Source organism: Salvelinus namaycush, chromosome 3 (assembly GCF_016432855.1).
Source record: "Salvelinus namaycush isolate Seneca chromosome 3, SaNama_1.0, whole genome shotgun sequence".
Taxonomy (NCBI): Eukaryota; Metazoa; Chordata; class Actinopteri; order Salmoniformes; family Salmonidae; genus Salvelinus; species Salvelinus namaycush.
The window spans coordinates 50,521,097-50,535,410 of NC_052309.1; the positions used below are offsets into that span (position 1 = coordinate 50,521,097).

The 14,314-nt window shown below is 43.3% G+C and overlaps 1 protein-coding gene across 2 annotated transcripts in view; it reads left to right on the plus strand.

Annotated features, from left to right (window-relative positions):
• LOC120032227 (rho GTPase-activating protein 26-like) overlaps positions 1-14,314 on the plus strand; it is a 116,003-nt gene that overhangs the window by 52,841 nt on the left and 48,848 nt on the right. For both annotated transcript variants that reach the window (XM_038978222.1, XM_038978230.1), the window contains exons 3-9: positions 302-363; positions 528-599; positions 2,103-2,204; positions 2,765-2,875; positions 3,270-3,374; positions 10,188-10,317; positions 10,693-10,793. In XM_038978222.1, coding sequence (XP_038834150.1) covers positions 302-363; positions 528-599; positions 2,103-2,204; positions 2,765-2,875; positions 3,270-3,374; positions 10,188-10,317; positions 10,693-10,793 — 683 coding nt within the window. The remainder of the gene's footprint in view (positions 1-301; positions 364-527; positions 600-2,102; positions 2,205-2,764; positions 2,876-3,269; positions 3,375-10,187; positions 10,318-10,692; positions 10,794-14,314) is intronic.

The following is a 14,314-nucleotide window of genomic DNA, read 5'->3' on the forward strand; positions in this document are numbered from 1 at the left end:
ATGTTGGAACAGGATTGTGGCATCTCAAGTGGAAACTCTGACCCAAAACAATGCAGTCATTCTTGGCTAGACCTAGAGCAGGGAAGGAACAGGCAATAGCTTGCTAGTTGAAAACACACTATGGTCTAAAGCAAATGAAAAGCCTTGTTACGCAAGCAAGGTCACTAATGTGGAATGGTAGATTTTGTATGGAGCCAAATGATGACCACTGACTCATTATATATTGTTATCTTCCCTCTGTATCCCCTCTCTGCCCCTGTCTGTCTGTCTGGCTGGCCTGTTTATCTCTATCCATCTACAGCAAAGTCTCTACAGGAGTTTGCTGGAGTTTTACAGAACCTGGAGGATGAGAGAACGCGGATGGTGAGTGTCAGATATATGCTGGAGCATGGGCTCACTGCTTTGGAATTCAAGTGTTGCATAACCAATAAGTGAAGGTCTGGCGGCAGGCCTCTCTGTGTTTATCCAGTATGTCAGTAGAGGGACTTCCTGTCAGCTGTCTTGTGACTTCCTGTACCCCTCCTCAGATTGAGAATGCCGATGATGTGCTGATCATGCCACTGGAGCGGTTCAGGAAGGAGCAGATCAGTGCTGCCAAGGTAAGGAGATATTATGACTTGACTCCCCCATGCTAGGGTGGGGGATCCTCCTCTAAATGTCCTGATAATCCCTACTACTGGGTCATTGTGTGATTTTACAATCCCTTGTGGAGTATAAAGTGAATTATAGTCTTTTTTTGGGTTATGTAGCCATCTCATAATCCCTATTAAACCTTGAAAGACAAGGGACTTTTGAACCTATCCGCTGCTACAGTACCAGATTTTTAAGAAATGCACTGATCACTCAAATATTAGCAGTTTCCCGCTCGGTCTGGCAGGTAACTGACTTTGTCCTGGTTGTTCCGATTCCAGAAGTTACGTTTGTGTAGGTCTAGAATGTATACACCACAAGGAATAGCATCCCTTTATTAAATCCCCATTGATGACAGCCTTCAGAGCTCTCCCTATACTGTACCTCTTGAGTCTAAACTGCTCTCCGCTCTGTCCGCCAGAGCTGACGGGCCTGTTGTGATAAGACACTGCCACCATCTGGTCAATTCAGGTATCACATGAAGGGCATCAGGATTTACTTGGTTGATTGTCAATGAAGACATGTTAGTGAACTTAATTACATATTGAAATAACGCTTTCTGATTTTACCTCTCACCATATCATTATTTTGAAGTCTAAGTTAGAAGAATGTGTAGGTTAATTAAATGTTTGAAGAATAATTTAGTGTTCAAAAAAGGGATACTTGAACTCAAAGAGCCCACACTGAAACGTGTGGTATGGGTTAATTTATTATTAAGGGTTAGAGCAAATTGAAGAGTCCTTTGTTAATTACATTAGGATGCTCTGTAATGACGTGTTGTGCAGCTGTTGGTAGTGGTCCTTCTGTTCTGAGGAGGGTTGGTTCTACGTCCTGTGGAAACTGGCTGGCGATGAAAGGCCGGGTCATGTGACCGGGTGGACAGGGATGATGATGACATCAGTCAGTAGTAGGTGTGGACACAGTCAGTGCACCCCAGGGCGAGGAGTGCTGTACTGTATGTTACTGACACACCCTGCTCTATCTATCCGTCTGTCTGTGAGAGAGCCTGGGAGAGACACCTTGGTCTGTCTGTCTGTCTGATTACTGTACGTGAGAGAGGCTGGGAGAGACATCCTGTTATGTCCGTCCGTCTGTCTAACGTGCGGGTTTAAAGTGCTCTATTGTTTTCCCACCAGCTGTGGGCTGTCTCTGTTGGCTTCATTAGCACTAGAGGAGATGTGATTTCAACCTGCATCTCACAATATGTTCCTCTAAATCTGTCTGTAAAGCTAAGCCCTGGACATACCAATAATACCCATGACTCGTTGGAAAGGATGTTCTGTTGGAAGGCGGCAGCGATGATGCCAAAACAGAGCTCTATGTGTTATATATAGAGGTTTTCCCTGAGAAAGAGGTCTTCTGACCTCAATGGGACATCCTCTTCAGTAAAATGTCCATAGAAATTGTACTATGTGGTGTCCAGGACCTAGAAACAAGGTGACTGGTGGTGACCTTTTGACTGTCTATCACAGGAAGCCAAGAAGAAATATGACAAAGAGACAGAGAAGTACTGCGCTGTCCTGGAGAAGCACCTAAGCCTATCGGCAAAGAAGAAAGAAGCACATCTTCATGAAGTAAGCATACATTGTTCTCCTTTCCCACAATCAACATGGGCTAGAGTTGGCTCGTCATTAAAATGTGCGTTTATGTTAAGATGCTTGTGTATGAGTGTGGGCAAGTGTGTGTGTGTGTGTGATGTAAGTCAGTTCAAACAGAGTCAGAATCACGTTTATTGTCCTACGAGAGGAAAATCTTGTCACAGCTCACACATAGATACTTAAAACAAATATGAGAACATAGAAGAAACAAGCAACAGCCAGGCAGGTATAGTCCCCCCCCCCCCCCCCCCCCCCCCCCGTCGTCCATTGGAGAAATGACATGGAATTGTTCTCGATGGTGATAGCCCTCGGGATGAAACTCCTCCTCGAAACGCACAGTGCGCCTCAGAATTGTCCGGTATCTCACACCTAATGGGAGGAGATCAAAGCAAAGTTGAAGTGGGTGGAGATAATGTGGCGGGCTTTGTGGTGTATAGCACGACCATTCAGATGGGAGAGCAAACAGCATTACCTCACTATGTGTTTCACCTGAAAGTCATTTAAAACAGCATCCCATCATTTTGTGTGCGGTGCAGGCAGACAGTCAGGTGGACCACGTGCGGCAGCATTTCTACGAGGTGTCTCTGGAGTACGTGTTCAAGGTGCAGGAGGTCCAGGAGAGGAAGATGTTTGACTTCGTAGAGCCGGTGAGTGAGCATGTCAATCTCCCTCAGCATGCTGTCTATACTGTTTAGGGTTGCAAAATGCCCCTAACTTTCCAAGGTTTTCCAGAAATACTGGTAGGAAGTCTCCCGATTTCCTGCTTATTCCCTCCTGATTCAGGTTAATCTTCCAACCAGGATTTTTGGGAAATCTGGGAATTTTGGGAAGTTTACTGGAGTTTTGCAACCCTAATACTGTTACTGTACTCTATACACCTTACATGCTTAGTCATCTCTCCTTGATCCACACTGTCTACAGAATAAATGTAGCTGGCAACAAGTACCTTTCAAATCAAATTACAGTAGATTAGGTTGATGGAATTGAATTACGTTTCTCAACCATGTTTCCTTTCCGTTTCGTCCTTTGTGTCAATTCTAGTTGCTGGCATTTCTTCAAGGGCTGTTTACTTACTATCACCATGGGTACGAGTTGGCCAAAGACTTCAACCACTTCAAGACAGACCTCACTATCAGCATTCAGAATGTAAGATACATATCAATGCCATACATTACAGCCATTGGGTGCTGGTTAGATTTAATATTTTGCCACACCAAAGAGATTTCAAGGCTGGGCTGGGCATTGTATTTGACTATATACCCGTATGGACCAGTTTGTGTTTTTACTTTACCTTCAATAACGGTATTTCAATGTTTGGTTTGTTAAATGTGATACGCAACTCAGCACGTGTAATGTCAGTTTTCATAGTTTACTCCGTTTGCTATTTGAGTTGTCTTTCTCCCTCCTCCTGCTGCATGCCTCTTCCTACACCAAGCCCTGCCCCCTGTCACTCAAGGAGAGAGCAGTTGTTCGACCACAGAGTCGCGAACACTTTCTTGTCGCCGTCTGCATAGGCAGATAGATGCAACAAGATGTTGGTGAAAACAATGCTGCTTTCCACGAGCGTTCTACAATTCCACTATTAGTTTGTGTATCTTACTGTTTGGAACCTACTGTCTGCTAGTTCGTCTTTTCTTAGCAAGTTGTGGCTAAAATACATCTGGTTAGCCGCTAATGCTAAACACTAGTTAGCTAGCTTGCTAAATGTACTAAGAGTCAGAGCAAATGTAGATAGCTAATGAATACAGCCTGGTACTAATGCAGGTCTAGGCCTAGATACGTATGTTGTTTGTGCAATTGTATCTTAAATCAGATAGGAATAGGTGAAACATGAATATGTTAGCTATGTTTTATTTGTATTTATTATGGACCCTCATTAATTGCTGCCAAGGAGCAGCTACTCTTCTTGGGGTCCAGACACATTAAGGCACATCACAAAATAAATCAACAAAAACAAAATAAAACAGTACATCACATATCACCACACCACTACATATCCACAACACAAAATGTACAATACCATACAACAATATTAAAATGTGTTTCTGTGCCAGTGTGTCTCTTCACAGTCCAGTTTACATACACTTAGGTTGGAGTCGTTAGAACTAGTTTTTCAACCACTCCACAAATTTCTTGTTAACAAACTATAGTTTTGGCAAGTCGGTTAGGACATCTACTTTGTGCATGACAAGTCATTTTTCCAACAATTGTTTACAGACAGATTATTTCACTTATAATTCATTGTATCACAATTCCAGTGGGTCAGAAGTTTACATACACTAAGTTGACTGTACCTATTTCAAGGCCTACATTCAAACTCAGTGCCTCTTTGCTTAACATCAAAGGAAAATCAAAAGAAATCAGCCAAGACCTCAGAAAAAAATTGTAGACCTTCACAAGTCTGATTCATCCTTGGGGAGGAATTTCCAAACGCCTGAAGGTACCACATTCATCTGTACAAACAATAGTATGCATGTATAAACACCATGTGACCACGCAGCCGTCATACCGCTCAGGAAGGACACCCGATCTGTCTCCTAGAGATGAACGGTACTTTGGTGCGAAAATTGCAAATCAATCCCAGAACAACAGCAAAGGACCTTGTGAAGATGCTTTGCTGCAGGAGGGAATGGTGCACTTCACAAAATAGATGGCATCATGAGGGAGGAAAAGTATGTAGATATAGGACCTCTATACCAGGCGGTGTCAGAGGAAGGCCCTAAAAAAGACTCCAGCCACCCTAGTCATAGACTGTTCTCTCAGCTACTGCACAGCAAGCGGTTCCGGAACACCAAGTCTAGGTTCATAAGGCTTCTTAACAGCTTTTTCAGTTCTGCCCACAAATTTTCTATGGGATTGAGGTCAGGGCTTTGTGATGGCCACTCCAATACCTTGACTTTGTTGTCCTTAAGCCATTTTGCCACTACTTTGGAAGTATGCTTGGGGTCATTGTCCATTTGGAAGACCCATTTGCGACCAAGCTTCAACTTCCTGACTGATGTCTTGAGATGTTGCTTCAATATATCCACATACTTTTCCTGCCTCATGATGCCATCTATTTTGTGAAGTGCACCAGTCCCTCCTGCAGCAAAGCACCCCCACAACATGATGCTGCCACCTCCGTGTATCACGGTTGGGATAGTGTTCTTCAGCTTGCAAGCCTCAGGTTATGTCGATATAGGACTTGTTTTACTGTGGATATAGATACGTTTGTACCTGTTTCCTCCAGCATCTTCACAAGGTCCTTTGCTGCTGTTCTGGGATTGATTTGCACTTTTTGCACCAAAGTACATTTATCACTAGGAGACAGAACGCGTGTCCTTCCTGAGCAGTATGACGGCTGCGTGGTCACATGGTGTTTATACTTGCGTACTATTGTTTGTACAGATGAATGTGGAACCTTCAGGCATTTGGAAATTGCTCCCAAGGATGAACCTGACTTGTGGAGGTTTATCATTTTTTCAGAGGTTTTGGCTGATTTCTTTTGATTTTCTCATGATGTCAAGCAAAGAGGCACTAAGTTTGAGGTAGGCCTTGAAATACATCCACAGGTACACCTCCAATTGATTCAAATGATGTCAATTAGCCTATCAGAAGCTTCTAAAGCCCTGACATCATTTTCTGGAATTTTCCAAGCTGTTTAAAGGCACAGTCAACTTAGTGTATGTAAACTTCTGACCCACTGGAATTGTGATACAGTGAATTATAAGTGAAATAATCTGTCTGTAAACAATTGCTGGAAAAATGACTTGTGTCGTGCACAAAGTAGATGTCCTAACCGACTTGCCAAAACTATAGTTTGTTTACATGAAATTTGTGGAGTGGTTGAAAAACAAGTTTGAATGACTCCAACCTAAGTGTATGTAAACTTCTGACTTCAACTGTATATACTAAATAAAAATAAAACCCCTGGAAAGGGGGGTCTAAGCTGGTAATCCTGAGGTACCATAGTTACAATCTGATGCCGCGTTCAAAACAACTGGAAACTCGGAAATGTCCAACTTCTGACTTAAGTGCGTTCAAGACAACTGGGAACTCGGAAAAAAACAAGCTCTGACTGGGACAAATCGTTTTGAACGGTTATCCAACTCAGAACTCCAACTCGGGAACTCGGATCCCTGACTTTCCAACCTGAAGATCACAGACATCGTGATTTGACCTCGTATTTTTCAGAGTTCCCAGTTGTCTTGAAAGCACCTTCAGTCAGTCAAGTGAACTATCCCTTCACCTAATTTTTTATAACATCTTTGGTCTGACAGACCAGAATGCATTGTATGATGTAAACAAACATGGCGCCACACATAGCTGGCAAATAGCTTAGCATTAGCTCATCATAATCAGTGCAGTCTTCAAAAATGTATTTTACACACATCGTGTTTCCATTACAATATATGCAAGAGTTGGAACGTAATGATTTGTCACCAGTACATGAAAACGTGAAAAAAACTGTAAATACATTATGCTCCATACATATATACGGTATGCTACAGTAGAAACAACAACACGGTATACAGAAAATAAGGCATTTACTTTGATAGGAACGGACACATGACCAAAGTTATTATTTTTAAGAAAAATAACAATGAAGGCAATGCAGGCGCAGACAGAAAATGTGTTCTGACTAGAGATGCACATTGTCTTCATACTTGATCTGGGGAAACACTCGGGAAGTACTTGGGCTTGGCCAGCTCAATAAAACCTCAAACATAAATTGTCTGCAACAGTGAAATGGGCTACTTCTTATGTGAATTAATGAGGAGGCGGAACACACATCAATTCAAACTGTTGTTCGAAAATAATTTTAAATTGACAAGTTTGAACAAAGCTTATAGATAATTAGCAGGCAGCGAGCCCTGGTTTGAGGGCAGCGCGGGTTAACTGTCCTGGTGCGTAACACATTTTGGAACAGTGAGTGCGTTCTGATAGCACACACATAAAACAGCTGACTGTAGGGTGACCGTTAGAGACATTTGGAATTCACATGTGAAAAGGTTATGTTGCAGTGATTTCACTTGCTGTGGTAGCTGACGTGTATAATGTCGAGTCATGGCGTACATACAGATAATTCGGAAAGTATTCAGAACCATTTACTTTTTTCACATTTTGTTACGTTATAGCCTTATTCCAAAAACAATCGTCATCAATCTACACACAATACCCCATAATGACAAAGAGAAAATCGTTTTTTTAGAAATTTTAGCACATTTCTTAAAAATAAAAAACACATACCTTATTTATATAAGTATTCAGACCCTTTGCTATGAGACTCAAAATTGAGCTCAGGTGCATCCTGTTTCCATTGATCATCCTTGAGATGTTTCTACAACTTGATTGGAGTCCACGTGTCGTTAATTGAATTGATTAGACATGATTTGGAAAGGCACACACCTGTCTATATAAGGTCCCACAGTTGACAGTGCATGTCAGAGCAAAAACCAAGCCATGAGGTTGAAGGAATTGTCGGTAGAGCTCCGAGACAGGATTGTGTCGAAGCACAGATCTGGGGAAAGGTTACCAAAATATGTCTGCAGCATTGGAGGTCCCCAAGAACACAAATCAAATCAAATGTTATGTCACATGCGCTGAATACAACAGGTGTAGACCTTACCGTGAAACGCCTACTTACAAGCCCTTAACCAACAATGCAGTTCAAGAAATAGAGTTAAAAAAGTATTTGCTAAATAATCTAAAGTAAAAAATCTAATCAATCAAAAAGTAACATAATACATTTTCATAACAATAACAAAGCTATATACAGCGGGTACCGATACCGAGTCAATGTGGGGGGGATACAGGTTAATCGAGGTCATTTGTAGAGTGACTATGCATAGATAATAAACAGCGAGTAGCAGCAGTGTAAAAACAAAGACGGGGGTTCAATGTAAATAGTCCGGGTGGCCTCCATAATTCTTAAATGGAAGAAGTTTGGAACCACCAAGACCCTTCCTAGAGCTGGCCGCCCGGCCAAGCTGAGCAATCGGGGGAGAAGGGACTTGGCCAAGAACCCGATGGTCACCCTGACAGAGCTCCAGAGTTCCTCGGTGGAGATGGGAGAACCTTCCAGAAGGACAACCATCTCTGCAGCACTCCACCAATCAGGCCTTTATGGTAGATTGGCCAGGCAGAAGCCACTCCTCAGTAAAAGGCATATGACAGCCTGCTTGGAGTTTGCCAAAAGGCACCTAAAGGACACTCAGACCAGGAGAAACAAGATTCTCTGCTCTGATGAAACCAAGATTCAACTCTTTGGCCTGAATGCCAAGCATCACATCTGGAGGAAACCTGCCACCATCCCTACTGTGAAGCATAGTGGTGGCAGCATCATGCTGTGGGGATGTTTTTCAGCGGCAGGGACTGGGAGACTAGTCAGGATCGAGGGAAAGATGAATGGAGCAAAGTACACAAACTCCCCAAATACAGGTGAGCCAAGCTTGTAGCATCATACTCAAGAAGACTCTAGGCTGTAATCGCTTCCAAAGGTGCTTCAACAAAGTACCGAGTAAAGGGTCTGAATACTTATGTAAATGTAATATTTCAGTTTTTTTAATACACATTTGCAAACATTTCTAAAAACCTTTCTTTGCTTCATCACTATGGGGTATATATTTAATCAATTTTAGAATAAGGCTGTTATGCAACAAAATGTGGAAAAAGTCAAGGGGGCTGAATAACTTCCGAATGCACTGTAGGTACACAGGCTTTACTCAGTGCCAGTGGCAGGTCATTAGTAAATATTTTAAACACTAAGGGGCCAAGACAACTTCCCTGGGGAATGCCCGACTCTACCTGGATTTTGTTGGAGAGGCTTCCATTGAAGAGCACCCTCTGTGTTATATTAGACAGGTAACTCTCAATCCACAATATAGCCAGGGATGTGAAGCCATAACACATACGTTTTTCCAGCAGCAAATTATGATCGGTCTAACAAAACAGCTTCTTATTATCAATTTCTTTCAGCTAATTTCTTTTCAGTCATTTGTTTACTATGAAATATAATTGTCTGGCCAAACACATTTTTTCCCAAAAGTTTACTAAGGGTTGGTAGCAGGCTGATTGGTCGGCTGTTTGAGCCAGGAAAGGGTGCTTTGCTTTTCTTAGGTAGCGGAATGACTTTTTCTCCCTCCAGGCCTGAGAGCACACACTTTCCTGTAGATTTAGATTGGAGAGATATAGTCTGTTGTCATCCGCAGTAATTTTCCATCCAAGTTGTCAGACCCAGGTGGCTTGTCGTTGTTGATAGACAACAATAATTATTTCACCTCTTTAACACTCACTTTACAGAATTCAAAATGACAATGCTTGTCTTTCATAATTTGGTCAGTTATGAATGGATAAGTACGTTCAAAGTTTGTTGTTGTCATGACATGCCTAAGTTTGCTAATCTCTCACTAATTAGGGTCCCCTGGAAACATTGGCCAACATTTTGGTTCCTACCCTGTCAATAATTCCTCCCTGGCTTATTCATTCATTGTCATGTCAAACAACAATGCATTCATTGTACTGCACACTTTATTTGAACTATAGAGTTAGAATAATCATTTTATTTCCATGATTCCAACAGTTCATCTTTTAACTAGGCCTAGATGTTTTTGCACATATCATGCATCTCTCCGTGGCACAGTGTGGAAATGATTACAAAAGTACAGGAAATGCAGAAATTGTAGAAAATGCTAAAAATGTATTTAGTTTGAACAGTATAAAACAATCAAAATTGAGAAATCCCAATTACAATCAATTATAATTTATATGTTGCCACTCTAGGTCATGACCTACTCATAAAGCCTATTTAGAACTTCTATTATTAAAAAACATAAAATACCATAATAAATGTGAAAAATATTGTGATTTAAGGTTTTGGCCTAGCCCTAACACACTGACTGCAGACAATGGTGAATTTCACAGAATGCAGGGTGTTAGGATGTTTCCATCATTGTCTGTCTCCTTTCCTGCCCCGTTCAGACGCGGAACCGTTTTGAAAGCACACGGTCTGAGGTGGAGTGTCTGATGAGGAAGATGAAGGAGAACCCCCATGAGCACAAGAGTATCAGCCATGACACCATGGAGGGATACCTGTTTGTACAGGAGAAACGTGAGTGTCCCATCCTGCTATCTCTCTTCTCTCTCTCTCTCTCTCTCTCTCTCTCGCTCTCTCTCTGTCATGCTGCAATGGGATACAATTTCACTACTCAGTGATTTATTTTTACCACTTAGAAAAGCATGGTGGCGGTAACATCACGACGACCGCTTTAGTCACACCAGTGTTGTTTAGACACCAGTGTTGTTTGAAATAGATTTCAATTTCCCCATAGGAACAACAAGAGTAATTCTATTCAGGATGAGAATATCACGCTCTTAGAGGTGACGGGGGACCCAGCGTGTGCAATAACCATGGTAACACACAAAATGTGTTCAATACTGCCCCCTCTCTGCTTCTCAATCTGCTCCTCGCTCTTCCCTCTCTCAGGCTCTTTCGTGTCAACCTGGGTCAAGCACTACTGCACCTACCATCGAGAGCCCAAACGAGTCACCATGGTCCTGTTCGACCAGAAGTCCGGTGGCAAAGTGGTGAGTTGACTCGGAGAGGAAGAGGTAAAGCCAGAGGCATAACTGGGCCCAAAATCTGTCTTTTCCAGCAGCAAGGAGTTTTTGTATGGAGGTCAATGAGAGAGTGTCGAATTTGGTTAACAAAAAATGTAACGGCTTGATTTGCTACGTATAGCTTTATTTGATCAAATAGAAGCTTCACAATGCTTAGTTTGTTAGGAGTGTACTGATATAAGTAGGACACGTGACAACATTGAGATAAAACACTTGTTGTTCACACTCGTATCTGCCCACTCATTGTCTAGAATGGTCCCACCTGACTTTGCCTCCTCCTGACTAAATGTATCCGCTGTTATTTATTATAACCGACAATAACTTTTGAACATCAGATCGGCAATTAGTTACCTCAATCCCAGCTTCAACTTCGACTCATCTGCCCTGGGCTCTTTCTGTAATTCCAATTCCGGCGTTACAGAGGCAAGACAGGGGGAGTCCTGGCGAGATTGAGGTGAAGGGAAATCCGGACACCTCTTCCCTCCATTCTATTGGCCACTTAATAATAAGATGGATGACCTCCGATCGCGGATTTGCTACCAACGGGACTCTTGTCACTTCAATATTCTCTGCTTTTCTGAAACATGGCTTTCGAGCAAGATACCCACCCATGGCTATCGAACTTGATGGATTCTCCATTCACCAAGCGGAGAGGACATTGGATTCAGGGAAATTGAGAGGGGGAGGGATTTGCCTCTTCATCAACAACAAATGGTGTGCTGACTCAAGCGCAGTGAAAGTCTCAACCTATTGTTCACCCGTCTTGGAATACCTGATGGTCAAATGCCGACCCTTCTACCTCCCGAGGGAGTTTTCAGCTGTTATCCTGACTGTTGTATACATTCCACCTCAGGACAAGAAAAATAACAAGCTAGCACTTAACAAAATTCTCAGAGCAGGGTCAGAACAGCTGGCAGGCATATTCACGGTCATTTTCAACCTCTCCTTGTCCCAGTCTGTAATCCCCACATGTTTTAAGATGACCACCATCATTCCTGTCCCCGAGAACTCCAAGGCTTCATGTTATAATGAGTACCGTCCTGTAGCACACATCTGTAATCATGAAGTGGTTTGAAAGTCTGGTTATGGCACACATCAACTCCATCATCCCAGACACCCTAGACCCACTCCAATTTGCATCCTGCCCCAACAGATCCATAGAAGACGCAATCTCAATTACACTCCACACTGCCCTCACCCACCTAGATAAGAGGAATACCGATGTGAAATGCTGTTCATTGACCACAGCTCAGCGTTCAACACCATTGTCCCCTTCAAGCTCATCACCAAGCTTAGGACCCTGGGACTGAACACCTCCCTCTGCAACTGGATCCTGGACTTCCTGACGGGCCGACCCAAGGTGGTGTGGTGAGGGTAGGCAACATCATCTCCACCACTCTGACTCTCAACACGGGGGCCCCACAGGGGTGTGTGTTTAGTCCCCCTCAGGAGGCTGAAAAGGTTTGGCATGGGCCCTCAAATCCTCACAAAGTTCTACAGTTGCACCATTGAGAGCATCTTGACTGGCTACATTACTGCTTGGTATGGCAACAGCACCGCCATCAATCACATAGCGCTACAGAGGGTAGTGCGGACAGCCCAGTACATCACTAGGTCCGAGCTCCCTGCCATCCAGGACCTCTATATCAGGCGGTGTGAAAGGAAGCACCGGAAAAGGAGTCTCCAGCCACCCAAGCCATAGACTGTTCTCTCTGCTTCCGCATGGAAAGCGGTACAGGTGCATCAAGCTTGACACCAACAGGCTCCTGAACAGCTTCTATCTCCAAGCTATAAGACTGCTAAATAGCTGCTAAATAGCTAAATCTGAGTTGACCCTTGTACTTTTTGTTGTTGTTGCACTGTCTCAATGCACACTCACAGGAATCTAAACACTCACGCACACTGACATTCCAACACTCACTTAATTTGCTCACACACACATAACATGCACTCACATTTATAATTACTTTACACACACGCACACACACACACTCACATATTCATCATATACGCTGCTGCTGCTACTCTGTTTATCATATATCCTGATGCCTCTTCACCTTACTACATGAAAGTATGTGGACACCTGCTCGTCGAACATGTCATTCCAAAATCATGGGCATTAATGTGGAGTTGGTTCCCCTTTGGTGCTATAACAGCCTCCACTCTTCTAGGAAGGCTTTCCACTAGATGTTGGAACATTGCTGGGGGACTTGCTTCCATTAGTGAAGTCGGGCACTGATGTTGGGTGATTAGGCCTGGCTCGCAGTTGGCGTTCCAATTCATCCTAAAGGTGTTTGATGGGGTTGAGGCCAGGGCTCTGTGCAGACCAGTCAAGTTCTTCCACACAGATCTCGACAAACCATTTTTGTATGTACCTCGCTTTGTGCACGGGGGCATTGTCATGCTGAAACATTAAAGGGCCTTCCCCAAACTGTTGCCACAAAGTTGGAAGCACAGAATTGTCTAGAATGTCATTGAATGCTGTAGCGTTAAGATTTACCTTCCCTGGAATTAAGGGACCTAGCCCAAAACATGAAAAACAGCCCCAGACCATTATTCCTTACTCCACCAAACTTTACAGTTGGCACTATGCATTGGGGCAGGTAGCGTTCTCCTGGCATCCGCCAAACCGAGATGTGTCCATCGGACTGCCAGATGGTGAAGCGTGATTCATCACTCCAGAGAACGCGTTTCCACTTCTCCAGAGTCCAATGGCGGCGAGCTTTACACCACTCCAGCCGACGTTTTACATTGAGCATGGTGATCTTAGGTTTGTGTGCGGCTGCTCGGCCATGGAAATCCATTTCATGAAGCTCCCGACAAACAGTTCTTGTGCTGACGTTGCTTCCAGAGGCAGTTTGGAACTCGGTAGTCAGGGTTGCAACCGAGGACAAAAGACTTTTACGCGCTACACGCTTCAGCACTCGGTGGACCCGTTCTGTGAGCTTGTGTGGCCTACCACTTTTGCGACTGGATGTTTCCACCTCACAATAACAGCACATACAGTTAACTGGGGCAGTTCTAGCAGGGTAGAAATTTGACGAACTGACTTGTTGGAAAGGTGGCATTCTATGACGGTACCACGTTGAAAGTCACTGAGCTCTTCAGTAAGGCTATTCTACTTCCACTGTTTGTCTATGGAGATTGCATGACTGTGTGCTCAATTTTCTACACCTGTCAGCAACGGTGTGGCTGATATATCCAAATCCATTAATTTAATGTGAAAGGAAGCACCTCTATCCGTCCAGTATCCCTGCACATTGTAAATATGGTATTGGAACTGACCCTGTATATAGGTTCTTACTTTCTCATGTTCTTCTTCTTTGTATTTCTTATGTGTTTTTGTTTTACCTTATGTTATTTTGAGTGTTACGTTGATATTGATTAATGCGTTGTTAGGTTTGAGCAGAGAGAGAAATGTTGGCATCCTTTGCCCGAGAACTGGCGGGCAAAGGATGCCAACATTTCTCTCTCTTCTCCCTCTCTCT